A 24,671-nucleotide genomic window follows, 5' to 3' on the forward strand; every position below is an offset into this window, starting at 1 on the left:
AAAAAATCTCCCTGTGCCGCCATAAAAACGGGTGCAAGGGGTTCCCCCGAAGTGGGAGTCATTTGTATCCTAGAAATGCAGAATTTAAGGTCCCAGCCTGGAAAAGATTTGGTGAAACACGTGCCCTGCGCTAAATACTGATGCTTTAAGGGGGTTATAAATTATAATATTTAAAGGAGAACTAAAGCTAAAAAAGAGCATTGCTAGAAATGCTGTATTTTATATACTGTACTATAACAAATATCGAATATGTGAATCAAGAAGCACAATAAACACTAATTAGCAGGTATTCTGCCCTTTGCTTCTTGATTCACATATTCTATATTTGAATCTATTTTGTGGTTGCCAGTGACGGAGCACCAACGTGAATCAAGGATATACAACTACGCTTGGCTTGTTGTGTGTGCTTCTAAATGCTCCCAATTAATTACCCTGAGATCCTCGTTAGTTGGTATAAAAAGAAAAAAAAAGGCTGCTGTGTCTTTAAAGCTTTTTTACAAAAAGAAAAAAAATATACATTTATATAAACGAAGCCTTTAAAGTCGTTAGTGTATCGTTGTTTCTTCTCTTTGGAGACGAGTTTTAGAATCGCAAATTGTGTTCAACTTCCCCTTTGTTTCATAGCACCAACACAAATCATAGAACCTGCAATGCTCCCCAAAAAAAACACAAATCCTTATTTATGGCAAATGGTAATAATAGAAACCCGTGGCAATATGGCGTAGCCCTTGCGTCTTTCAGGAAGATCTACATGGCGTCTGTTAAGGCCCGCCCTCCCCTATAATAAACCAGAATACAGTGTTGACCAACACCCGGCTGCCACCGCGCCGACAGCTTATCAAGAATCAAATTAAATCAGCACAAAAAACAAAAACCCATCAACGATAGCAAAAATAAAAATATGGATTTTGTATTAATTTAAAAATAATTACAAAAAAACACATTAAATCCCTGTTTAAGACTACAACCTGAATTAAAAAGTTAAATGGTACCCCCCTCTTTCTTCACGTCTGTGGTTTTGCCTCACACCACGCAAATAAGATATTAAAACCTCCAAACAAAATAAAATAAAAACTTTCACATTGCTTAAAATCTAAAAAAACAAAAACAAACAAAAAATGTTTATATAAATATTTAAAAAAAAAAAATCTGACTAATAAATTATTGAAGACCATAGTCCTCCCCTGCACCTGCTGATGGAGCCATCGGAGTCAATGGGGCGCCCCTCTCCCCGAAAACCAGAAACCTGAATCCAGAGTCCTCTGGTTATTGCTGAGTGGGCATGGCACAGTGTAAGAGCGGACATCTTTGTTCTTGCGGCGATGCTTAATGGGGTGAGTGTTTCAGTTCAGCGGAGTCGGGCGACGGGAAGAAGCTCCAGGCCTCGGGTCGCCCCAATACTGTTATGCGCGGGAATATGCGGGGGCTGGGTGTTAGACAAAGAAGCGGGCGTGGCCATTGCGGTTGAGCTTCAAGATTTTGCCAAGGCGTTGCTTCGCCGTCGCCATGCCCTTCTTTGGCCGTTTGCCTATGGCGGGTAAAAAGAGGAAAATTCGATTTTATACATAATAACAATAATAATTATATAATAGTTATAACAATAATAATATAACTGTACTGTATATATATATATATATATATATATGGCAGCACCCCAGCCACACCCACATACCTTTAGTTGCCTGGTTGCTGATAGGAGGAGGGTTGGAGGCGGGTCTCTTTGTGGGGTGCAAGGGCAGGGTCGTCGAGGGGTCCCCGTAGATCATCGTAGGACTGAGGCTGCCGTTGCTCAGGTGACATTCGCCGGAACTCGCGCTCAACTCGTATTTATCCGCGGAGTCCCAACAGCCGATCTCTAAGTAGCGCTGGTCCTTCGGCGACTTCTCGTAGTCCTCGTGCGCAAGTTCTCTCCGCAAAGATTTCGGAAGGTTTTGTGAATCCTGAAACAGAATGATTTATATTATATATAATGTAGCTCCTCCCTCTCCACATATAGACTGGGAACTCACTGTGCCTACTGTATCCCCCACCCCTCTCCCACCTGAACTCAAACTACCTACCCCCACATACCATGGGGGGCTTCTTAATGTTAAAGGAGAAGGAAAGCTACGGAGGCATTTTGTTGCCAATAAATTAGCCACAATAGTGCAAGCTGAATGCTATATTTAATTTGCAGAATGCTTTACCATACCTGAGTAACAGCTCTAGAAACTCTCTGTTTGTTTAGGATAGCAGCTGCCATATTAGCTTGTTGTGACATCACTTCCTGCCTGAGTCTCTCCCTGCTCACTCATATCTCTGGGCTCAGATTACAGCAGGAAGGGAGGAGGGAGATAGGAGCAAACTGAGCATGCTCAAGCCCTAGCCCTGGAGGTTTAAGATGAAAACAGAAAGTCTGATACAGAAGCCCATGAGTACACAATAGAAGGAAAGAAATGTGGTGTTTCTTTTGACAGAGGACTCAGAGCAGCATTACTTTGAGAGTTTACTGGTGTATTTATATAGACCTTTCTGATAAAACTTACTTGGTTTTAGCCTTTCCTTCTCCTTTAAGCTGTACAGATCAATTCACTCACCTGAGGGCTTGTTCTGCAGGAAGCATCTGGTTGCCGCATCCAGTCCAGAGGGGACAGTTCTTTGTCTTTCACGTGGGGACCTGATAAAGTCAACACCGTTAACCGGCTATTCTTCATCGAAAATGACTTTAGTATGTTATACAATGGCCAAAGCAAAGCAACTTCTCAATTGGTAGTCATTATTTAAGTGTTATAGACTCTTTCCAGCTTTCAAATAGGGGTCACTGACCCCCATCTGAAAAACAAATGCTCAATAAGGCAAAACAGTTTTATTGTTATTGCTACTTTTAAGTACTCGTCTTTCTATTCAGGCCTCTCCTATTCATATTCCAGTCTCTTATTCAAATTGATGCATGGTTACTAGGGCAATTTAGACCCTAGCAACCAGAATTCTTACCACTTGCTGCTTTCGGGCTGTGGGAATCCAGATGCTCCTCACTGTTTCCCTGGGAGACGTTGATGTGCAGTTGGGGGTAACCCCCCTAGTCTTGCAGTCTGTGCTCTTTGCGGTGGGGTAGTGCAATGCAGACATGGAGAGCGTTCCTTGTACAGCTTCTTGCTCCATGCTGGTCGAGGTAGGACATTCACTAATAAAGGAGAGAGACCAATTAACAACTAAGGTACGACTACAACTCCCAGCAGTTCACACCAAAGAGAAGATTTCTTACCTTTTCTGGGGAGAATCGTCATCAGACCATTGGAAATTAGGATCACAGGGCAATCTTCTCCCACTGTGTTCCTCTTTAAGGTTACGAATGGGTTCCTGTTGCTCCTCATCATCATCATCATCATCACCTGAGCTTTCCGATTCCTTGGAGAAGTGTTTCTGCTGGATCAGACAGGAGACATTCATAATTAAAGGACCAGTAATTCATTAGTATTTCATTAGTATTCGCATGCCAGTAACTCACATCCCGTACTTATAGTCATATGAAAAAGTTTGGGAACCCCTCTTAATTCTTCTGAGTTTTCTTTCTCATTGGCTGAGCAACTTTCTTTTAATATATAACATGCCGTATGGAAACAGTAGTATTTCAGCAGTGACATAAGGTTTATTGGATTAACCGAAAATATGCAATATGCATCATAACAAAATGAGACAGGTGCATAAATTTGGGCACCCCAACAGAGATATTACATCAATACTTAGTTACAAATGTAACAACCTCTAGATGCCTCCTATAGCCTTTGATGAGTGTCTTGATTCTGGATGTGGCTGTTTCTGACCATTCGTCCATACAAAATCTCTCCAATTCAGTTAAATTTGATGGCTGCCGAGCATGGACAGTCTGTTTCAAATCATCCCATAGATCAGGGGTCCCCAACCTTTTTTTACCCGTGAGCCACATTCAAATGTAAAAAGAGATGGAGAGCAACACAAGCATAAAATAGTCCCATGGGGTGCCAAATAAGGGCTGTGATTGGCCATTTGGTTGCCCCTATGTGGACTGGAAGCCTACAAGAGGCTCTACTTGGTACTATACTTAGTTTTTATGCAATTAAAACTTGCTTCCAAGCCTGGAATTCAAAAATAAGCATCTGCTCTGAGGACACAGAGAGCAACATTCAAGGGGTTGGAGAGCAACATGTTGCTCGCGAGCTACTGGTTGGGGATCACTGCCATAGATTTTCCATGATATTCAAGTCAGGGGACTCCAGAATATTGTACTTGTCCCTCTGCATAAATGTCTTTGTAGATTTCCAAGTGTGTTTAGGGTCATTGTCTTGTTGGAATATCCAACCCCTGCAGCGTAACTTCAACTTTGTGACTGATGCTTGAACATTATCCTGAAGAATTTGTTGATATTGGGTTGAATTCATCCCACCCTGGACTTTAACAAGGGCCCCAGTAGTCCCTGAACTAGTCACACAGCCCCACAGCATGATGGGACCTCCACCAAATGTGACAGTCGGTAGCAGGTGTTTTTATTGGAATGCGGTGTTCTTCTTCCCCCATGCAAAGCACTTTTTGTTATGACCAAATAACTCAATTTGTGTCTCATCAGTCCAAAGCACTTTGTTCCAAAATGACTGTGGCTTGTCTAACTGAGCTTTTGCATACAACAAGCGACTGTGTTTGTGTGAGTGCAGAAAGGGCTTCTCTCTCATCTTTGTGCAAATTGTGCTGAATTGTAGAACGATGTGCAGATACACCTGCATCTGCAGCAAGATGTTCTTGCAGGTCTTTGGAGGTGATCTTTGGGTTGTCTGTAACCATTCTCACAATCCTCTGCATATGTCGCTCCTGTATTTTTCTTGGCCGGCCAGACCTGGGTTTTACAGAAACTGTGCCTGTGGCCTTCCACTTCCTGATTACATTCCTAACAGTTGAAACTGACAGTTTAAACCTCTGAGATAGCTTTTTGTAGCCTTCTGCTAAACCATGATACTGAACAATCTTTGTTTTCAGATCTTTTGAGAGTTGCTTTGAGGATCCCATGCTGTCACTCTTTAGATGAGAGTCAAACAGAAGCACAACTTGCAGTTGGTCACCTTAAATACCTTTTCTCATGATTGGACACACCTGCCTATGAAGTTCAAGGCTTAACGAGGTAATCCAACCAATTTGGCGTTGTCCCCTACTAAGGGCACAGACCCACGCTCAGATTCGGGGAGATTAGTCGCCCAGCTGCTAATCTCCCCGAACTGCCTCCCACCGGCTAGAATCTCAATCGCTGACGGGATGGCACTCGGAGTGCTTCGTTTTCTGAAGTCGTCCGAAGTTTCCTCATGAGGCGACTTCGGAAAAACGATTTAGATTCTAGCCGGTGGGAGGCAGTTCGGGAGATTAGTCGCACGAAGAAGAGGCGATTTGTCGCCGGGCGACTAATCTTCCCGAATCTGAGCATGTCTCTGCCCTAAACGGACATGTTGGGGAACTTAGGGGTAAACCCAATATCCCATTTCCTTTTCCCAATAACCCCCCTCCATACCTGGTTAGTGCAATTGTCTTCGGATCCCTCGGAATCAGAAATATCGGAATATTCGGAGGATCCGTTCCTGAGCTCCGACTTGACACTTTCAAAGAACACTGGGGAGGGAAAGATGGAAAAGATCAGTAAATAAAGCAAAGAGAATAAACAACACCTCGCCCCCTGGAGGGTTTTACTTACTGTTAAGTGGTTTCTGTGTTTCCGCTTTATCCTCCATCCCCGACGTGGAGCACGGCTTCTCCTGCTTAATATCCTTCCTCCACCTCGTCCGGTCGTCCTCAACTTCGCTGTCCGCCGTGTAGAGGCTCCGTTAAGTAAACGTCTGCCTTTCAGCTCTGCTTAAAAAACATCAATGTTCAATAAAAGGAAAACTGCATTTTTTTATCATTTAAAGGGACAGTGACACTGTTCCACATTATCAGGAATGTGCCGATATCCTTTTAATAATTCCAGCTGCTTCCCTGCAGACCTCTGTGCCCCCCATCTCCCCGTAGACCTCTGTGCCCCCCATCTGCCCGCAGACCCCTTAAATCCCCCATTCGAATGTAAATTTGAATGTGAGATGTATCACACCTCGACCATGGAAACAGTCCTAATTCAAATATTAGAATATAACCTGCCGAGTTCATTTACAAGTCAATGGCCGAGATTTGTTGAGCCATTTGGAGATGTTAATAGCCTTTCTGACGTTCAAGGTTTTTATTCGGTAGAAAAACTTGATTCGTACAAATCGAATACGCATCCAATACGATTACAATTTTTCAGTCTGAATAATAAAATTCGCACTTTGGGCTTGAGGCCTGCGTACGTGACCCGGGCCTGATCCAACGTGCGCCGATTGGCTGGCACATCTGCCGGTAACAAAAAGCACCAAACACTATTGGCACTTTGAAGTCATATGTTTAGTGGTGAGGGATTGATGACATCACAGTCTCCATCAAACCGTCCCACCGCTGGAGGGGAAGAGAGTGCAACATGGGTTACTTGTGCAAGTCCCACAACCACCACACTGAGTCGGTTGTCGTTCAAAGGTGAAGTCCGCCCAAATGGTGACAGAAAGCGTGATTTTGTCTAATGAAAGGAAACGTCATTGCGAGCAAGACTCTGCACTGCTGGTACCGACTACATATGCCATCGAAACAGTGTCGCGGTATTCAGTTCCCTGTCCAGCTAAGACTTGGCTTGAGGGGGAGATGACGACTGCTAAATTGTTGATGGTACATGTAGTCAGGAGCTGCAGTGCAGGGAATAGGGACAGACAATTAATATATTTAATGTATAATAATTAGGGATACACCGAATCCAGGATTTGATTCAGGATTCAGCCTTTTCCAGCAGGATCCTGATTCGGCCGAATCCTTGTGTGTGGCCAAACCGAATCCGAATCTGCATATGTAAATTAGGTGTGGGACGGGAAATTGTGTGACTTATTGTCTCGAAACAAGGAAGTAAAACATTATTTTTCCACTTATGCAAATTAGGATTCGGATTTGGTTCGGTATTTGTCCAAATCTTTCCCAAAGGATTCGGCCGAATCCCAAATAGTGAATTCGGTGCATCCCTAATAAAAATGAGTTGCTCACTGTGACGCTTCCTTTAATTATGCAAAATGCTGTTTTTTTTGTTATTATTTGGGTGGAATCCCCTGAAGCTGCGCTTTTTCGGCCGAATAAGAACACAAACCTCTTCCCACGGGGACATTTCAAGCCTTTTCAGGACCTCCCGCTTATGATGCTCCAGGATGTCGAGGTTGGAGGGGGTTTTGGTGGAATGGTCTCGAAGTCGCCGCACTTTCCGCCCGGGATGATGCGAGGGATTCTCGTCCGAGGGCCTGGAGATCGGACAGTGGCCATGAATTCCCTGAGATTTGACCGGCTTGTTCCCTTCCTCCTGTGGGAGAAAAGTATTTAGTGGATCTTGTAGTATGACATTCCTCACGACTTGTCCCCACTGCCCTTTCGTAGGCCAATTTAACATCAGTGACGGAATACCCCCGTTCAACGAAACGGTCCCATAATGACATGGCCTGGGTATTAAAAGAATCCCAGGTGGTACATAGTCTACGTAGCCTCAGAAATTGACTAACCGGAACACTCTTTCAAGTACTAGTCGGATGACAACTGTTGGCATGAAGTAGAGTGTTACGAGTTATTTGTTTCCGAAATAAATCTGTGATAATGTTTACACCATCGACTGTGAACCTGATATCCAAAAAAGAAATTTCATGTCTATTGATTTCACTAGTGAATGAAATACCCCAATTGGTATCATTAAGATAGTTAATAAAGGATTTGATGGAGGATTGATCGCCATTCCAAATCAAAATCAAGTCATCAATATAACGATAATAACAAATTATACACGAACGAAAAGGGTTGGAGTCTCTGTATACAAATAGTCTTTCCCATAAACCCATGAAGAGGTTCGCGTATGAGGGCGCAAACCGCGCTCCCATCGCCGCTCCCCTCTTCTGAAGGTAAAAGGAATCATTAAACATAAAATAATTGGTATTTAACAGGAACTCCAACGCCTGTAAAATAAATTCGTTTTGGATATCAGGATACAAGTTAGAATGTTGTAACCAAAATTTGATGGCTAAGGTCCCTCGGTCATGTTGAATGGAGGAGTATAAAGAGCTCACATCCAAAGACATCCAGACATAGGAAGATTTCCATTGGACAGTCTGAATCTTATTAATACAGTCAGTGCTGTCTCTGAGGTAACTAGGAAGCTCCAGGACAATGGGTAATAGCAATTCATCAACATATTTGGATAAGTGTTCATTCAGGGACCCAATTCCAGAAACTATTGGGCGACCCTGAACATTAATAAGGCTTTTATGAACTTTTGGTAACCAATGAAAGATTGGAATATGTGGATTCCTACAGTAGATATATTCAAATTACCGATCAGTCAAAATGGATTCCAACTTAGCCCAATTTAATAAGTTCAACATTATGTCCTGAAACCTCCTAGTTGGATCAAAATCCAGCAGCTGATAGGTATCTGAGTCTCGTAATTGTCTGAGGGCTTCGGATTTATAGTACTGTGTCTAATACAACCACCGAACCCCCTTTATCCGCGTTCTTAATAATAATGGATTTGTTGGATTGTAGACTAGTGATAGCATTGAATTCACTCTTACTTAAATTATGGTGACTCCTATTGGGGGATCTAGTATGTTTAGCCAGATCATTTGTGACCAATTTTTGAAACAAATCAATATAAATTCCTCTACTTTGTACAGGGTAGAAGGTAGACCTCTCACCCAGTTGGGTATGTGTCACAATATGATCTGGGTGATCACCCCTATATGATTCGAGCAAAAGATCTTGCATAGTATTGACAGTGCACAGTTCTTCAAAGGAAAAAGTATTGGACTGGTAACCTCTATGTGGGGTGTCCAAAGCATCGTAAACCATAAGATTATCCCCAACCTCCGTATCATGTAATGTATGAGAAATATCCAAAGTATCTCCATCAAAATCATTATCAGAGGAGGAGACCTCATTAATAGTAAGCCTACGTATAAACTGGTTAACCTCCAATATAACATCAACTGTTCGCATATCATGATCCTGGACAAATTTTAAACCATAGCTCAATATGTTTACACACAGGAACAGCAGGACACACACAGGGAGCATAGGGAAGACAGAGCAGGACACACACAGGAAGAGCAGGACACACACAGGGAGCATAGGGAAGACAGAGCAGGGCACACACAGGAAGAGCAGGACACACACAGGGAGCATAGGGAAGACAGAGCAGGACACACACAGGAAGAGCAGGACACACACAGGGAGCATAGGGAAGACAGAGCAGGGCACACACACAGGAAGAGCAGGGCATACAGGGAGCATAGGGAAGACAGAGCAGGGCACACACAGGAAGAGCAGGACACACACAGGGAGCATAGGGAAGACAGAACAGAGCAGGAGACAGGGGAAACCTATCAGGACCACTCTATGATGTACTACATACAGTGATACAAGGCTTGTGTCCTTCCAGCAGTTTGTATGAGTGTGAACAGGTGAACAATGTGGTCAGTTTCAGTCTGGGTCTCAGGTGTGAACAGTACAGGGTTTATGATGTGAACAATAGAGGTGTTACAGTGTGAACAATACAGGGGGATCACATGTGTGAACAACAGGAGTTTATAGACTAATTTGAGGTGAAACAATGCAGGGGCCAGTTAATCTCTGTAGTGATACCTTTTAAATATTACACAGCAGGCAGACTTTCAGGTGGGTGGGTCACACAAGGGGGGCGACCCATAGACCACCAGTTGAACAGCCCTGAATAGGGCATGCTAGCATTTGTGGTTTTTGACTTATTTAGCTTGTTATTCAGCAGCTCTCCAGTTTGTAATTATAGCATATGTCTGGTTGCTAAGATCTAAATTACATAGCAACTATTAATTGAAATGAATAAAAGAATATGAATATGAATGAGAGGCTGGAATAGAAAGATGACTAATAAAAAGTAGTAATTCCAATACATTTGTATCCTTAGATTGCATTTATTTTTAGATGGGGTCAGTGACCCCCTGCCCCATCTGAAAGCTGTAACGAGTCACAAGAAGGCAAGTAATTCAAAGACTATAAAAAGAAAAAATGAAGGCATAAAATTTACCTTTCTATAACATATTAAAAGTTAACTAAATGGTGAACCACTGCTTTAAAGTTTGGTTTTTTCAACTCCATTCAGTCCTATAGCTCCTTCTATAAGCAGCTAATGTTAGATGCATTTCATACAAACAACGACCTTACACTCAGCTCCCAATATGTCATTTCTCCTATCCCCGCACTTCATTTGCTTTTTCTATCAGATCCCAGCATTGTCAGCTTCAGCCCCAAGCAATAATCCCTCCAGCTCTGAACTTGACATTCCCAGTCAGTGATTTCTTGGTGTAGCCCCTCCCCCCGTTGGGCGGGTCTAAAATTACACTGGGAAACAGGGCAGGCAAGAGCAGCCGAGTCGGATTCTGAAGTTTTCACTCCTCTGCCAGGAAGGTGGATGGAAGTTTAATGTGGATGGATTATTTTAGTCTTCTAAATGAATCCTTTCTCAACTCAACACACACATGGAACGCTGCATAAAATGCTGCAGGGTAAATTCACAACCTCCCCAAGCCTTTCTTAAAATCCGCCTATTCTGTTGTAAGGCCACTCCCCTTAGTAACGCCTCTAAAGTAACTCCTCCCTAAAGTTTTACCCTTCATTTGAAATGCTTTGTAGAACTGTATTTAGACGCTAAATCCCTGGCTTGTGTTGTGGTTCTGCTGAAGTGTGTTGTGGTTCCTCTCAGCTTTCCCTCCCAGCCAGGAAGTCCCGGCCAATCATCGCTCCCCTCATTTGCATATTCTTCTCAGGGGACTTTCCAGCCCGGCCACCTGCTTCCCAGAACTTCCTATTTGCATGCGTCGCCCCACCCGCTCCCGCCCACTTTCAGCTTCAATTAGCGAAGCATGATTGGCCGGCAGGTGTGTATGGGCGTGTTCCGTGCCCAATCTGAGAATGAGGAGGCGCTGAGGTGAAATTGCTGCGCTGAGGGGTCGGGGCTGAGTGTTGTTCTGTTGTACTGGCTCTTGCCAGCTTCCATCATGGCACCGGGGGGCACTGCTGGGCAGCTACTGGTGCTCACTCTTTGGCTGGGGCTTCTTACCTGTCCCGCCCAGGGATTTCGGATTGTCACTTCGGACTACAACTGCTCCCTGCCAGTAAGTACCAGAGAGAAGGGAAGAAAACTGAGGGGAAAACTGAGGGGAGCTGCCTGCTTGGCCCTGCAGACATAGATACATTGTACTGGGACCCATCAAGATTTTTTTACCTGGCCGATCAATTTTCTGACAGATATCGGACGAAAAATCGCAAGATGTACAATCGTTGGAATCCCACTAATTTCACGATAATTTCGAAGGATTGGTTGGACTTCGCCAAATCGGTTGTTCGGCAAGAAAAATCTTTGCGTCTATGGGACCTTAAGAGCCAGTCCCCCACTATCAGCCAACAGGACTTCTAATTGTGTTAAGTTGCAAATGATTTAGTGTTTGTCTGTGTATCCCGCAGACTGTGGAGCATCGAGCACCTCCCCAGAGCATTCCTCGTCCTGCAGCAATCACTCCCATACTGACACCGACACTGAACTCTGCATCCAGCACCGACTCCGGCTTCTCTTTCCTACACCCCGCCTACTGGAAAAGGTCAGCATTTTTTTTTTTAACTTTTTATTTTTTTCCTTCCTGTTGATGCCAGTTTTTTTACTGTATGTAGATATATAATATATTTAACGTATGTATTATGACTCCGGGCCGCCTACTCTTGTCCTCAGACTGCACCCACTCCCCCCGCAAGAGATTGTGCATTTAGGAAACGGTTTGTTTTTCTGCCTCATATTGACTAGATGAGCCGACTCGTGTATATAATCTATTTGCTAGTATTTTGTTTATATTGTATATGTATAAAACTGATGTGAATGCCGCTATTTCTATTTGCTAATGACGTCTATGCATTTCTGTGGAAGGGAGAATATTTTTGAACATGTAAATATGAGATTTTCTTTGTGCCCCAATTCCTTCATCCCAACTATGCAGTAACCCAGCCTCCAGCAGGGGGCAGAAGAGAGCTTGAGATTTTAGATTAATAATGTGTTTAAAGGATAAGTAAACCTTTAAAATAAGTGATTGTAAAACGGATGAGGGGGCTATTCTAAGCACGTTTGAAATTTACATTCATTATTTATTTTGTTTTTATTCCAGGATATTAAGGGAGACGTACTGTTAATATGAATGAATTTTGTTACAACAGCGCCACCTGCTGGTCATTTTCCCACCAGTCTGACCAGCAAGTAGTCAAGGAAGTTGTCAGGAGAAAGAAAGAGGCTGATGTTCTTCTGCTTAGGAAAGATGTGAGAAAGGTTTCTAATTTTATTCCTAAGCAGAAGAACATCAGCCTCTTTTCTTTTCTTAGAATAGCCCCCTTATCAGTTTTACATGATGTAAAGAGTACTACTCTGACACAAATTGCAATTGGTCTTTAATTTAGGGTTGTTTTGATTATTTTTGTGCAGTGACTACAGTTTGACATTTCAGCAGCTATCTGGTTTTTTACTGCTTATCCTTAACAACCGCCCATTCGGTTTAATGAGTGGCTGGAAGGTGAATAGGGACAATGACCATTTAGCCTCACAAAGCTGCTGGGGTCGTGACCGTTGGGACTCTGTAAGAAGCAGAGACCAGTTGAAAGGTTGCTAAGAAGAGGACTTTCTATAACATACTTATGTTAATGTAAAGCAGCACTGGTCCTTTAAAGAAGTGGATCCCATGGGGCAGACTGTAATATGTGTAATATTAAATGCATGGGGTTTACTGTACACGCCACGTTGTGCCTCAATATGCAGAGGGTGCCTCTAAATAAATGGGGGGGAGCCTTTGTTAGCATTTATTAAGCTATTATTTATACTTCCCCTTTATCCTGTGAACCCAAATCCTCCTCATTAGGGTTGGGCTCAGTGTGTATATACAGTATATTCAGGCAGCTATTAATACTTCTGGATACTGGAAGTATGGGAGATTTCTTTGGGGTGTATATGAGACCCCCCCTGAATCTTTTAACCGTCTAATCTCCGTGTGAGATTTGTGACGCTCATGTTTGTACATGGATGTTTTATAATGAAGATTTTGTACCTCTGTATAGGGATTATTATTCTTTCTACAATAAACGTTATATACTTGTATATGAGGCTCCCAGCAGGGGGCAGTGTTTTCTCTCCCTATTGTAAATAATGGGATTAACCTGTAGTTTCCCAATGACTTTATAGCGAGGTGCTTTAACTGTTTATAACTCCCGCGGTGGGAGATTTCTTGCTTTGTAAATAACTTACACCCCCAGCTGGTAAACATTGTCTCCAAGGACCAGAGCGCGCCCCCCAGCTGTTGCCCTCAGGTCCCTCCTGAAGTTGCTCATTCACGGCTTGTGCCTTGTGCGAATATTTTCTCTCCAAAACAATGTGGGAGGGGAACTGGATTGTGATGTCAGAGTTGGACCCTTGTAGCTGCTTCTGAACAGCTTTCTGTGCCATAGATTGTACAATCTACTATTCACCAGGTCTATGGCTGGCTTGGAAAGGGTTAAAAGAAAAAGCATATAGGGGCTGTCACTCTATAGTAGGAAATATGTGGCTGAGGAGACTGAATACAAGGGAGCTTTATGCAAGTCTGACACTGCAATCACTATATCAAGTCACTAACCCCTAAGGGGTCCCTTAACTCTGGGGACTGTTCCTGCTGAATTGTACTTAGTACAGGGGAATATCTATGCTGCCATAGTTTTATGGGATCTCTCTGTACAGACTATGAGGAATCTTAGGGGCTGTTCCTGCTGAATTGTGCTTAGTAACGGAATATCTAATGCTGCCATAGTTTTATGGGATCTCTCTGTACAGACTATAGAGCAAACTTAGGGACTGTTCCTGCTTAATTGTGCTTAGTACTGGAATATTGATGCTGCCTAGTTTTATGGGATCTCTCTGTACAGACTATGAGCAAACGTAGGGGACTGTTCCTACTTAATTGTGCTTAGTACTGGGAATATTGATGCTGCCATAGTTTTATGGGATCTCTCTGTACAGACTATGAGCAAACGTAGGGGACTGTTCCTGCTGAATTGTGCTTAGTACTGGAATATTGATGCTGCCATAGTTTTATGGGATCTCTCTGTACAGACTATGAGCAAACTTAGAGGCCTGTTCCTGCTGAATTGTGCTTAGTATAGGGGAATACCTATGCTGCCATCGTTTTATGGGATCTCTCTGTACAGACTATGAGCAAACTTAGGGACTGTTCCTGTTGAATTATGCATAGTACAGGGAATACTATGCTGCCATAGTTTTATGGGATCTCTCTGTACAGACTATGAGCTAACGTAAGGGACTGTTCCTACTTAATTGTGCTTAGTAAAGGGAATATTGATGCTGCCATGTTTTATGGGATCTCTCTGTACAGAGTATTCGGAAACACTTAGGGGACTGTTCCTGCTGAATTGTGCTTAGTACAGAGGAATACCTATGCTGCCATAGTTTTATGGGATCTCTCTGTACAGACTATGAGGAATCTTAGGGGCTGTTCCTGCTGAATTGTGCTTAGTACAGAGAATACCTATGCTGCCATAGTTTTATGGGATCTCTCTGTACAGACTATGAGCAAACTTAGGGACTGTTCCTGCTTAATTTGTGCTTAATATAGGGAATACCATGCTGCCATAGTTTTATGGGATCTCTCTGTACAGACTATGAGCAAACTTAGGGACTGTTCCTGGTGAATTGTGCTTAGTACAGGGAATACCTATGCTGCCATAGTTTATGGGCTCTCTCTGTACAGACTATGAGCAAACTTTGGGACTGTTCCTGCTGAATTGTGCTTAGTACAGGGAATACCTATGCTGCCATAGTTTTATGGGATCTCTCTGTACAGACTATGAGCAAACTTGGGGACTGTTCCTGCTGAATTGTGCTTAGTACAGGGAATGCCTATGCTGCCATCGTTTTATGGGATCTCTCTGTACAGACTATGAGCAAACTTGGGGGACTGTTCCTGCTGAATTGTGCTTAGTACAGGGAATATTGATGCTGCCATAGTTTTACGGGATCTCTCTGTACAGACTATGAGCAAACTTAGGGGACTGTTCCTGCTGAATTGTGCTTAGTACAGGGGATACCTATGCTGCCATAGTTTTATGGGATCTCTCTGTACAGACTATGAGCAAACTTAGGGGACTGTTCCTCCTGAATTGTGCTTAGTACAGGGAATACCTATGCTGCCATAGTTTTACAGGATCTCTCTGTACAGACTGAGCAAACTTAGGGACTGTTCCTGCTGAATTGTGCTTAGTACAGGGAATACCTATGCTGCCAGTTTTATGGGATCTCTCTGTACAGACTATGAGCAAACTTAGGGACTGTTCCTGCGGAATTGTGCTTAGTACAGGGAATACCTATGCTGCCATAGTTTTATGGGATCTCTCAGTACAGACTATGAGCAAACTTAGGGACTGTTCCTGCTGAATTGTGCTTAGTACAGGGAATACCTATGCTGCCATAGTTTTATGGGATCTCTCTGTACAGACTATGAACAAACTTAGGGACTGTTCCTGCTGAATTGTGCTTAGTACAGGGAATACCTATGCTGCCATAGTTTTATGGGATCTCTCTGTACAGACTATGTACAGAGAGAATGAACATTTATATTATTCAGTATCTTGTGGGGGAAGCAATAGTCGTGCAGGGGGCTCATAGCAGAGAACAACCAATGGGACTCAAGTTGTGGAGGTTGCAGGGAGTTTGTGGATTTATTTAGAATGATTGGGCTGTGGATTTGTCTAAGGGATTTATACATTGAGCCCCTGTTAATTAAGGGAAGGGAGTGTGACTGTGGGATAGCAGGTATAGTAGGGAGAGATGGTGCCTATAGTAACAGTGGATAATAGTCTCTGGGAATGAGAGAAGATGTGAGTAGGGTTGGAGTTAGTACTACAGGGTGCAGGCATTGAGGGAAGCTTGAGGGGAGGGTCAAAAGGACATTGCCACTTTAAGTTGTTAATGAACTAACAACTCCAGAACTACAACTCCCAGAATGCTCAGTCTTTGGCAGGACATTAATAAATAAAAGAAATGTATAATAAATCCTTTACATTCTCACTGTCCAACAGGGGTGAAAGTCCCTATAAAATAAAAAAGTGGCCAGACTATAAACTAATATACCATAAGAAAACATCCCTCTCATTCCCTGTCTCTCTCTGCCTTTCCCAGAGCCTTCCCTATCTGTTCCTCCTCTCTCTGGACTACCGACCAGCTGAAGATTCCAGGGCAACTGTTCTATACACTGCTGCCTAGCAACGCTGGATTTCCCACATTGTGTTCCAAGCCTCACTTCGGCGCTGGTTGGTTGATATCAGTAAGCCCCGCCCATCGCCGAGGAGCAGGAGCTGCACGCTGGAGCAGGTGAGGGGGAGGTGGCTGTAAAAGTTGCAGATGGGAATATTGGGGACAGAGAAGATATTGGAGACACAGAAGGGATTTTCGGCTGCAGGAGAAGATTCTTTTCGGGTCTCAGCCAGAGAAAACAAGTGACATTGGTATAAAACATCCCAACACTCTTCGTTCTCAGTTTGGAGCGGGACCTCTTGGAACTGCGTTATAGGTAATTGCCCTTTGAATTAACTCTTTGCTGTACACAGTGATCTTTTCTTTAAATTTTCAGCACTTTTTGAATTATTTCATTTTTTCCTGAAGCTGTCCAGTTTTATACAGCTACACCACTTGTTACTCATAATGAATTATATTAATACACACTTATTTATTTACACACCTGCACATCGCACATAACACGCAATTCTGCCGGTTGTACAAGTATGCGCAATTACACTATTTGTTTTCTTTTTTTTTTTTTTTAACTTATCGCATCGTCTGTTTTTTGGTTTTTTTGCATAGAAAGATATTTTGTCCCATTTTTGAATAGCGTATTCGCTGCGCAATACCTTTTGTTATTATTTTGGGGATAATAGTGCAATTTTGTTGGTTTTTTGGTGCATTTTTAACCATTTGTTCTCTTGTTTCTGTCCATAAACCTTCGACCAAAGCCGAATATTCAAACTAGAATTTCTGATTTCACTAGGCAGGAAAAAAACGCATTTAATTTTTTTTAATGGTTTTATTGGATTTCCTTTTTCTGTGTTATAATAAAACAGTCGCTTGTACTTGATCCCAACTAAGATATAATTAATCCTTATTGGAAGCAAAAACCAGCCTATTGGGTTATTTAATGTTTACATGATTTTCTAGTAAAAAAAGCATTTAAATGTTGTGGTTTTAATTGGATTTCCTTTTTCTGTGTAATAATAAATAGGGTTGTAACTTGATCCCAACTAAGATATTAATCCTTATTGGAGGCCAATTGTCTTAATTTAATGTTCTTAAGGTATGAAGATCCAAACTACAGAAGGTCCGTTATCAGGAAATTCCCAGGTCCCCGAGCATTCTGGATAACAGGTCCCATTCCTATATCTAATTCAGTGGACTTATTTCTGATCACTAGTTATAGCAATGGGTGCAAAAGTGCACCGGAACCAGCAATTATTGTCACTTTTTGTCCAATAAATATCTGAGACTGCCATTGATAAAACCCTTGTCCCTCCCACTTAAGGGTTAACTCTGCAGATGAGCATCAATCTCAAGATTCACTTATCCCCTATTTATGACATACACACACACACACACACACACACACACCCCTACACCTCCTATTTATCCCAGCAGTCTGTTTTCAAACAGACAGGCAAAAGTCCAATTTTTTTCCTTCCGATCGTAAACCCCATTGTACCCCAATGTACCCATTTAATAAAAAAAAAGAAAAAGCTCATTTTGTGCTGATTAGTGCTTTGGTGTTGCCACCTGCCAGGGTAATAGGATAAATGCTCATAGTGGTGTAATTAGCTTTATTCCAATCCCTCATTTTGATGATTAATGCCATTTTTAGGGCCCCCTGCTGAGAATTCCGACTTACAATAACAGATACAGGAGTCGCAAAATCACTTGTGTCTTTTTAAAGGAGAAAGAAGCTACCGCAGTTTATTGCCAATGATTAGCTGCAATAGTGCAAGCTACATTACGATATTTATTCCAGCAGCTGCCAATCAGGGGCGTAACTAAGAGGAAGCAGACCCTGCGGCTGCAGGGGGCCCAGGAGGTATAGTGGCCCCATATACAATTTCAATAAATATTGGAGAAACAAGTCAACCCTCTAAACATTTTGGGGGCCTGAAAAATAATTTGCTGTGGGGCCCAGTAATATCTAGTTACGCCACTGGCTGCCATATTAGCTTGCTGTGACATCACTTCCTGCCTGAGTCTATACATGCTCACTCATACCCCTGGGCTCAGATTACAGCAGGAAGGGGAGGAGGGAGATAGGAGCAAACTGAGCATGCTCAAGCCCTAGCGCTGGAGGTTTAAGCTGAAAACAGGAAGTCTGATACAGAAGCCCATGAGTACACAATAGAAGGAAGAAATGTGCTGTTTCTTTGACAGAGGACTCAGAGAGCATTACTTTGAGGGTTTACTGGTGTATTTATATAGACCTTTCTGATAAAGCTTACTTAGTTTTAGCCTTTCCTTTCCTTTAAAAGCAGGAAAACTGATACTGAAAAAGGGGTGTGGTGCAATGAATAGGGTGGAGCTGAACATACTTCATACTTTCCTTCTATTGGGGATCATTCGATTTCAGTGAATATTAATCCCCCCACATGATGGACATCTGCTTACCAGGGAGGGGTCTGTTTTACAGGGCACAGGGCCAGAAGAGCAAGTCCTTCCAGTGCTCCGACTTCCTTAAAGTCCTGATTTTAACCTTAAATGGTGGTTGCCCTGTAAGTTTAACTTTAAGGATAATATAAGTGGTCAATACTAAGAAACGTTTCAATTGATCCTCATTATTTATCTCTTATAGTTTTATAAATTGTTGCCTTTTCTTTCAAATGGGGGGGGTCACTGACCCCATCTAAAAACAACATGCAGCAGTAAGGCTACAAATGTATTGTTATTTGCTAACTTTTTATTCCTCATCTTTCTATTCAGCCTCTCTTTCATATTTCAGTCTTATTCAAATCAGTGCATGGTTGCTAGGGTAATTTGGACCATACAGCAACCAGATGGCTGAAAATTGCAAACTGGAGAGCTGCCTGAATAAAAAAGCTAAATAACTCAAGAAACACACAAATAATAAAGAATTAAAACATAAGAATATCACTCTCTCATCATACTAAAAGTTAATGCAACTCAATGCATGGTTGCTAGGGGTAATGTGGACCCAAGCAACCAGATTGCTGAAATTGCAAACTGTAGAGCTGCTATCAACCCTTAATTGTCATTTTTTTTTTATTTGTGGTTTTTGAGTTATTTAGCTTTTTATTAACCAGCTCTCTAGTTTGCAATTTCAGCCCTAGCAACCAAAAAAGAGACTAGAATATGAATGGAGAGTAAACAGAGTAGCAATAACAAATAAAATGTGTAGCTTTACAGAGCATTTGTTTTTTAAGATGGGGTCAGTGACCCCAATTTGAAAGAGTCAGAAGAAAAATACAAATAATTAGAAAAATATAAACAATGAAGACCAAATTGAAATGTTTCTTAGAACTGGCCATTCTATAACTACTAAAGTTAACTCAAAAGTGAACCACCCCTTTAACATTCCTGAAACCTCTGCAAAGTTCTTTCGACATTCGTAATTCGTCTCGGAGGACGCCATTAATTAAGCGTAATTGCAATGATCACCCCATGCTGCTGCCAACTCAGCGCACGTTTCATCAGTTCGCTGCTCCCGTCCGCTATCTGCACAGACCGAATGTTCAGCGCATAGGAAATACTTATTATATCTCCATTTTTTGACTTAACCGATTCAGCGGACGACTTCAGCCGGGACCTTGCAATTGATGTAATAAAGTGAGAAAGGAGGGGACATTCAATTCCATTCCGTCACCCGTAACCATATTCTTAGGTCCAGGGCCTTCACAGTCCTGATTGGTCGGTTAACATATGGCACTTGCCAGGGATCTTAGTTATTCCAGCTGCCATCTACTTTTCTAGAGTCCTTCATCAGGCTCCCACAATACCCCGAAAGCTGTTTTTATGTGGAAAATTCCTAATTCCCTGACCTGATTGGTGGGCTCGTGGGCAGACCACGCATCAAGGGAGTTTACAGGATACTAAAGGCAGGGGCCCGAGAAGTGGGATTGGGCTGTTAAAAGTTTCAGCAGGGTGTTCAGGAGTTGAGGTGGGATCAGGGGTTTTGTTTATCAGTGGGTTCGTTTTTTTTGTTTTTTTAATTGGATCCCCATTTCCCCATTCTCCTCTTGTATAATAAGACATATATAATAAGGCCATAATAATTATTCTCCCCTCCCGGGAGGAGGCCCCCCAATAATTTAGATCGCCAGGGGTTTCTGTCTGGGTAAAGTTTCCAACCTTCGGCGGGTCGGACACTGAAGTAAATAAGTCTCTTGTATAAAGCCCAAACCATCAGCCCTGTATGGGGGGAATAAGTGTTAATTTGCAATGTTTGTCCTCCCCCTCAAACGCCAAACACTTGATATTGGCCCAGATAAGAGGCACTTTCCTTCCGATAAGTAGTTGTGTTGCTCTTACCATGGAGACGGCAGTTTTCAGAGGGGGGGGGTTTGTTTTAATGATCCGGGTACTCCTCATATCTGGAATCCAATCATCTGCATCGTATGGTCGCTTTTCTCTTACCTTCTGCAAGGGCAAACAGACCCTGCTACTTCTCTCTTTCCTTATTAGCTATAATGGACACGTTTAAAGGGGAAGTTAAAACCAAAACTTTATTTTTTATTTTTTTTTTGCAGCAATGAAAGAAAATTGTCTCCCTGCAATGTATAACGCTTGATGACGCTCCTGTGACCCAGTTTGCCAGTGGATCAAGTAGTCTGAGATCAGATTTGCTATTAAACTCCATGGATCGCAGTGACGCACAAACTCAATGGGGCAGTTGGAAGGCCTCATTCCCCCGCTGTTTCCGTCTGGGTTAAAAGTTACTGATACAATCGCAGTTCAGAGCTCAAGTAACTTTTTTTATGTTCGTTATGAAAGGTGCATTTTAAAACCTGAAACTGTTTGAATTGAGCCGAATTTTTGGGGGAATAGGAAGGCTTTTGCAGCTTCTGACAACGTTTTATTCTTTGCTGTCAGTCGTTGTATTGGGTCACAGTCGGCAGTTGATTGCTGAGCGCCAGGTCAGACTTTGGGGTACTGGGAAGTCCTGCCCCCTGTCAGGTCACCAATAGTTTAGGAATCTGTGATGGGGCTGACTACTGAACTAATATTTATAAAGACTGGGCAGGATAAGAATTGGTAATGCACTAGGCCCCATACTAACTAAGTTTTACCAGGGCCCTCTTTTCCCCTTTTCCACAGGGCCCTGAAAGCTGTACCCACCATTGGCTGGCCTTGGGGAGAGCCTTTGGATTAGGCAATTAATCATCCCAAAACTAACTATATCATTGACCTGTAGACTTAACATCAGGACCGGAAACGCAGTCCTCTTAGGGTGGCGCTTGGTGCTTGTGATACAATTCTGCAAGTTTTTGAAAAGAGTCCAAAGGATTTTATACTGCAGGAAAGAACATTCCCTCCTCTCCTGTATATTTGTATTTACTACATATGGGAGGAGGTGCCATATTGATTCCTTAGACAGTACAGTTGAGGGTATAGTTAATTGGTGGGTGCCCAGAACATTCCTTCTCTGTATATTTGTATTATACATATGGGGGAGGAGGTGCCATATTGAATTCCCTTAGCAGTACAGTATGAGGGTATAGCTTATTGGCTGTGCTCCAGAACATAATATTATGAGCAGCCCCTTGATTCTCACTGTAATTCACAGGTGGTCGATGGCCCGATGGAGGGCAACCCTGAAAGCAATGAGGATACGTCCAAAATAGTCCGACCCTTTGCCCTCGCGAAGGCATCAAAGCAAGCAGGGTGGCGGGCCGAAGAGCGGTTATCTCAAGTCTATGTAAGTAAAGCTGCCCATAGATGTAAAAGATTTTTAAAAGATCCAATCGTTATCGGTGAGACCACTATATTTTGAAACGATTGTTTAAATGTAACGTGTCCATCAACTAAAATACCGTTTGGGCGAAAAACTGAGGGGAGCTGCCTGCTTGGCCCTGCAGACATAGATACATTGTACTGGGACCATCAAGATTTTTTTACCTGGCCGATCAATTTTCTGACAGATATCGGACGAAAATCGCAAGATGTACAATCGTTGGAATCCCACTAATTTCCACGATAATTTCGAAAGGATTGGTTGGACTTCGGCCAAATCGGTTGTTCGGCAAGAAAAATCTTTGCGTCTATGGGACCTTAAGAGCCAGTCCCCCACTATCAGCCAACAGGACTTCTAATTGTGTTAAGTTGCAAATGATTTAGTGTTTGTCTGTGTATCCCGCAGACTGTGGAGCATCGAGCACCTCCCAGAGCATTCCTCGTCCTGCAGCAATCACTCCATACTGACACCGACACTGAATCTGCATCCAGCACCGACTCCGGCTTCTCTTTCCTACACCCCGCCTACTGGAGGTCAGCATTTTTTTTTTTAACTTTTTATTTTTTTCCTTCCTGTTGATGCCAGTTTTTTTACTGTATGTAGATATATAATATATTTAACGTATGTATTATGACTCCGGGCCGCCTACTCTTGTCCTCAGACTGCACCCCTCCCCGCAAGAGATTGTGCATTTAGGAAACGGTTTGTTTTCTGCCTCAATTGCCTAGATGAGCCGACTCGTGTATATATCTATTTGCTAGTATTTGTTGTTTATATTGTATATGTATAAAACTGATGTGAATCGCGCTATTCTATTTGCTAATGACGTCTATGCATTTCTGTGGAAGGGAGAATATTTTTGAAATGTAAATATGAGATTTTCTTTGTGCCCCAATTCCTTCATCCCAACTATGCAGTAACCCCGCTCCAGCAGGGGGCAGAAGAGGCTTGAGATTTTAGATTAATAATGTGTGTTAAAGGATAAGTAAACTTTAAAATAAGTGATTGTAAAACGGATGAGGGGGCTTATTCTAAGCACGTTTGAATTTACATTCATTATTTATTTTGTTTTTATTCCAGGATATTAAGGGAGACGTACTGTTAATATGAATGAATTTTGTTACAACAGCGCCACTCTGGTCATTTTCCCACCAGTCTGACCAGCAAGTAGTCAAGGAAGTTGTCAGGAGAAAGAAGAGGGCTGATGTTCTTCTGCTTAGGAAAGATGTGAGAAAGGTTTCTAATTTTATTCCTAAGCAGAAGAACATCAGCCTCTTTTTCTTTCTTAGAATAGCCCCCTTATCAGTTTTACATGATGTAAAGAGTACTACTCTGACACAAATTGCATTGGTCTTTAATTTAGGGTTGTTTTGATTATTTTTGTGCAGTGACTACAGTTTGACATTTCAGCAGCTATCTGGTTGCTAGGGTACTGCTTATCCTTAACAACCGCCATCGGTTTTAATGAGTGGCTGGAAGGTGAATAGGGACAATGACCATTTAGCCTACAAAGCTGCTGGGTGTCGGTGACCCCGTTGGGACTCTGATAAGAAGCAGAAGACCCAGTTGAAAGGTTGCTAAGAGAGGACTTTCTATAACATACTTATGTTAATGTAAAGCAGCACTGGTCCTTTAAAGAAGTGGATCCATGGGGCAGACTGTAATATGTGTAATATAAATGCATGGGTTTTACTGTACACGCCACGTTGTGCCTCATTATGCAGAGGGTGCCTCTAAATAATGGGGGGGAGCCTGTTAGCATTTATTAAGCTATTATTTATACTTCCCTTTATCCTGTGAACCCAAATCCTCCTCATTAGGGTTGGGCTCAGTGTGTATATACAGTATATTCAGGCAGCTATTAATACTTCTGGATACTGGAAAGTATGGGAGATTTCTTTGGGTGTTATATGAGACCCCCCTGAATCTTTTAACCGTTCTAATTCCGTGTGAGATTTGTGACGCTCATGTTTGTACATGGATGTTTTTAATGAAGATTTTGTACCTCTGTATAGGGATTATTATTCTTTCTACAATAAACGTTATATACTTGTATATGAGGCTCCCAGCAGGGGCAGTGTTTTCTCTCCCTATTGTAAATAATGGGATTAACCTGTAGTTTCCCAATGACTTAATAGCGAGGTGCTTTAACTGTTTATAACTCCCCGGTGGGAGATTTCTTGCTTTGTAAATAACTTACACCCCAGCTGGTAAACATTGTCTCAAGGACCAGAGCCGCCCCCAGCTGTTGCCCCCAGGTCCTCCTGAAGTTGCTCATTCACGGCTTGGTGCCTTGTGCGAATATTTTTCTCCAAACAATGTGGGAGGGGGACCTGGATTGTGATGTCAGAGTTGGACCCCCTCTGAGCTGCTTCTGAACAGCTTTCTGTGCCATAGATTGTACAATCTACTATCCAGCAGGTCTATGGCTGGCTTGGAAAGGGTTAAAGAAAAACAGCATATGGGGGCTGTCACTCTATAGTAGGAAATATGTGGCTGAGGAGACTGAATACAAGGGCTTTATGCAAGTCTGACACTGGCAAT

The 24,671-nt window shown here is 42.5% G+C and overlaps 3 protein-coding genes across 9 annotated transcripts in view; 1 reads left to right on the top strand and 2 right to left on the bottom strand.

Moving 5' to 3' along the window:
- Positions 1-883: 883 nt before the first annotated feature.
- LOC121401008 (lysine-specific demethylase 7A-like) lies at positions 884-3,056 on the bottom strand. The gene is made up of 4 exons (XM_041585412.1): positions 2,974-3,056; positions 2,577-2,656; positions 1,673-1,940; positions 884-1,528 (listed from the first exon to the last, which is right to left on the bottom strand). The coding sequence occupies exons 2-4, from the start codon at positions 2,613-2,615 to the stop codon at positions 1,434-1,436; spliced, it is 402 nt and encodes a 133-aa protein (XP_041441346.1). The 5' UTR covers positions 2,616-2,656; positions 2,974-3,056; the 3' UTR covers positions 884-1,433.
- On the bottom strand, positions 2,884-10,402 carry LOC121401006 (lysine-specific demethylase 7A-like). Of its 3 annotated transcripts, none has more exons than XM_041585410.1 (6): positions 10,282-10,402; positions 7,193-7,399; positions 5,690-5,844; positions 5,510-5,607; positions 3,245-3,402; positions 2,884-3,163 (listed from the first exon to the last, which is right to left on the bottom strand). In XM_041585410.1, exons 3-6 carry the CDS (start codon positions 5,724-5,726, stop codon positions 2,947-2,949), a joined length of 510 nt encoding a protein of 169 aa, XP_041441344.1. In that variant the 5' UTR covers positions 5,727-5,844; positions 7,193-7,399; positions 10,282-10,402; the 3' UTR covers positions 2,884-2,946. The 3 variants fall into 3 exon arrangements, with proteins under 3 accessions (XP_041441344.1, XP_041441342.1, XP_041441343.1); XM_041585408.1 differs by having other exon boundaries at positions 3,245-3,405; XM_041585409.1 differs by lacking the exons at positions 7,193-7,399; positions 10,282-10,402 and having other exon boundaries at positions 3,245-3,405; positions 5,690-6,025.
- A 598-nt stretch (positions 10,403-11,000) lies between these two features.
- The window catches only part of LOC121393056, a 1,743,327-nt gene continuing 1,729,656 nt past the window's right edge, over positions 11,001-24,671 (top strand). For 2 of the 5 annotated variants that reach the window (XR_005966023.1, XR_005966022.1), the window contains exon 1: positions 11,005-11,714. The gene's annotated coding sequence lies outside the window, so the exon portion shown is untranslated. Of the gene's footprint in view, positions 11,715-24,671 lie in introns of all 5 variants that reach the window. The other 3 variants (XR_005966025.1, XR_005966021.1, XM_041585388.1) reach the window with 3 other exon arrangements.

The sequence above is a fragment of the Xenopus laevis genome, chromosome 3L, assembly GCF_017654675.1.
Source record: "Xenopus laevis strain J_2021 chromosome 3L, Xenopus_laevis_v10.1, whole genome shotgun sequence".
Lineage (NCBI taxonomy): Eukaryota > Metazoa > Chordata > Amphibia > Anura > Pipidae > Xenopus > Xenopus laevis.

Bases quoted from the DNA above. Each gene is read 5' to 3' on its own strand.
- LOC121401008 (XM_041585412.1), bottom strand. From the start codon at position 2,615: ATGCGGCAACCAGATGCTTCCTGCAGAACAAGCCCTCAG. The intron at 1,941-2,576 runs GTGAGTGAATTG...ATTCTGTTTCAG, and splicing joins CCTGCAGAACAAGCCCTCAG to GATTCACAAAACCTTCCGAA. The intron at 1,529-1,672 runs GTATGTGGGTGT...TACCCGCCATAG, and splicing joins CAGCAACCAGGCAACTAAAG to GCAAACGGCCAAAGAAGGGC.
- LOC121401006 (XM_041585408.1), bottom strand. From the start codon at position 5,726: ATGGAGGATAAAGCGGAAACACAGAAACCACTTAACA. The intron at 3,406-5,509 runs GTATGGAGGGGG...TGTCTGATCCAG, and splicing joins AAGACAATTGCACTAACCAG to CAGAAACACTTCTCCAAGGA. The intron at 3,164-3,244 runs GTAAGAAATCTT...CTCCTTTATTAG, and splicing joins GACGATTCTCCCCAGAAAAG to TGAATGTCCTACCTCGACCA.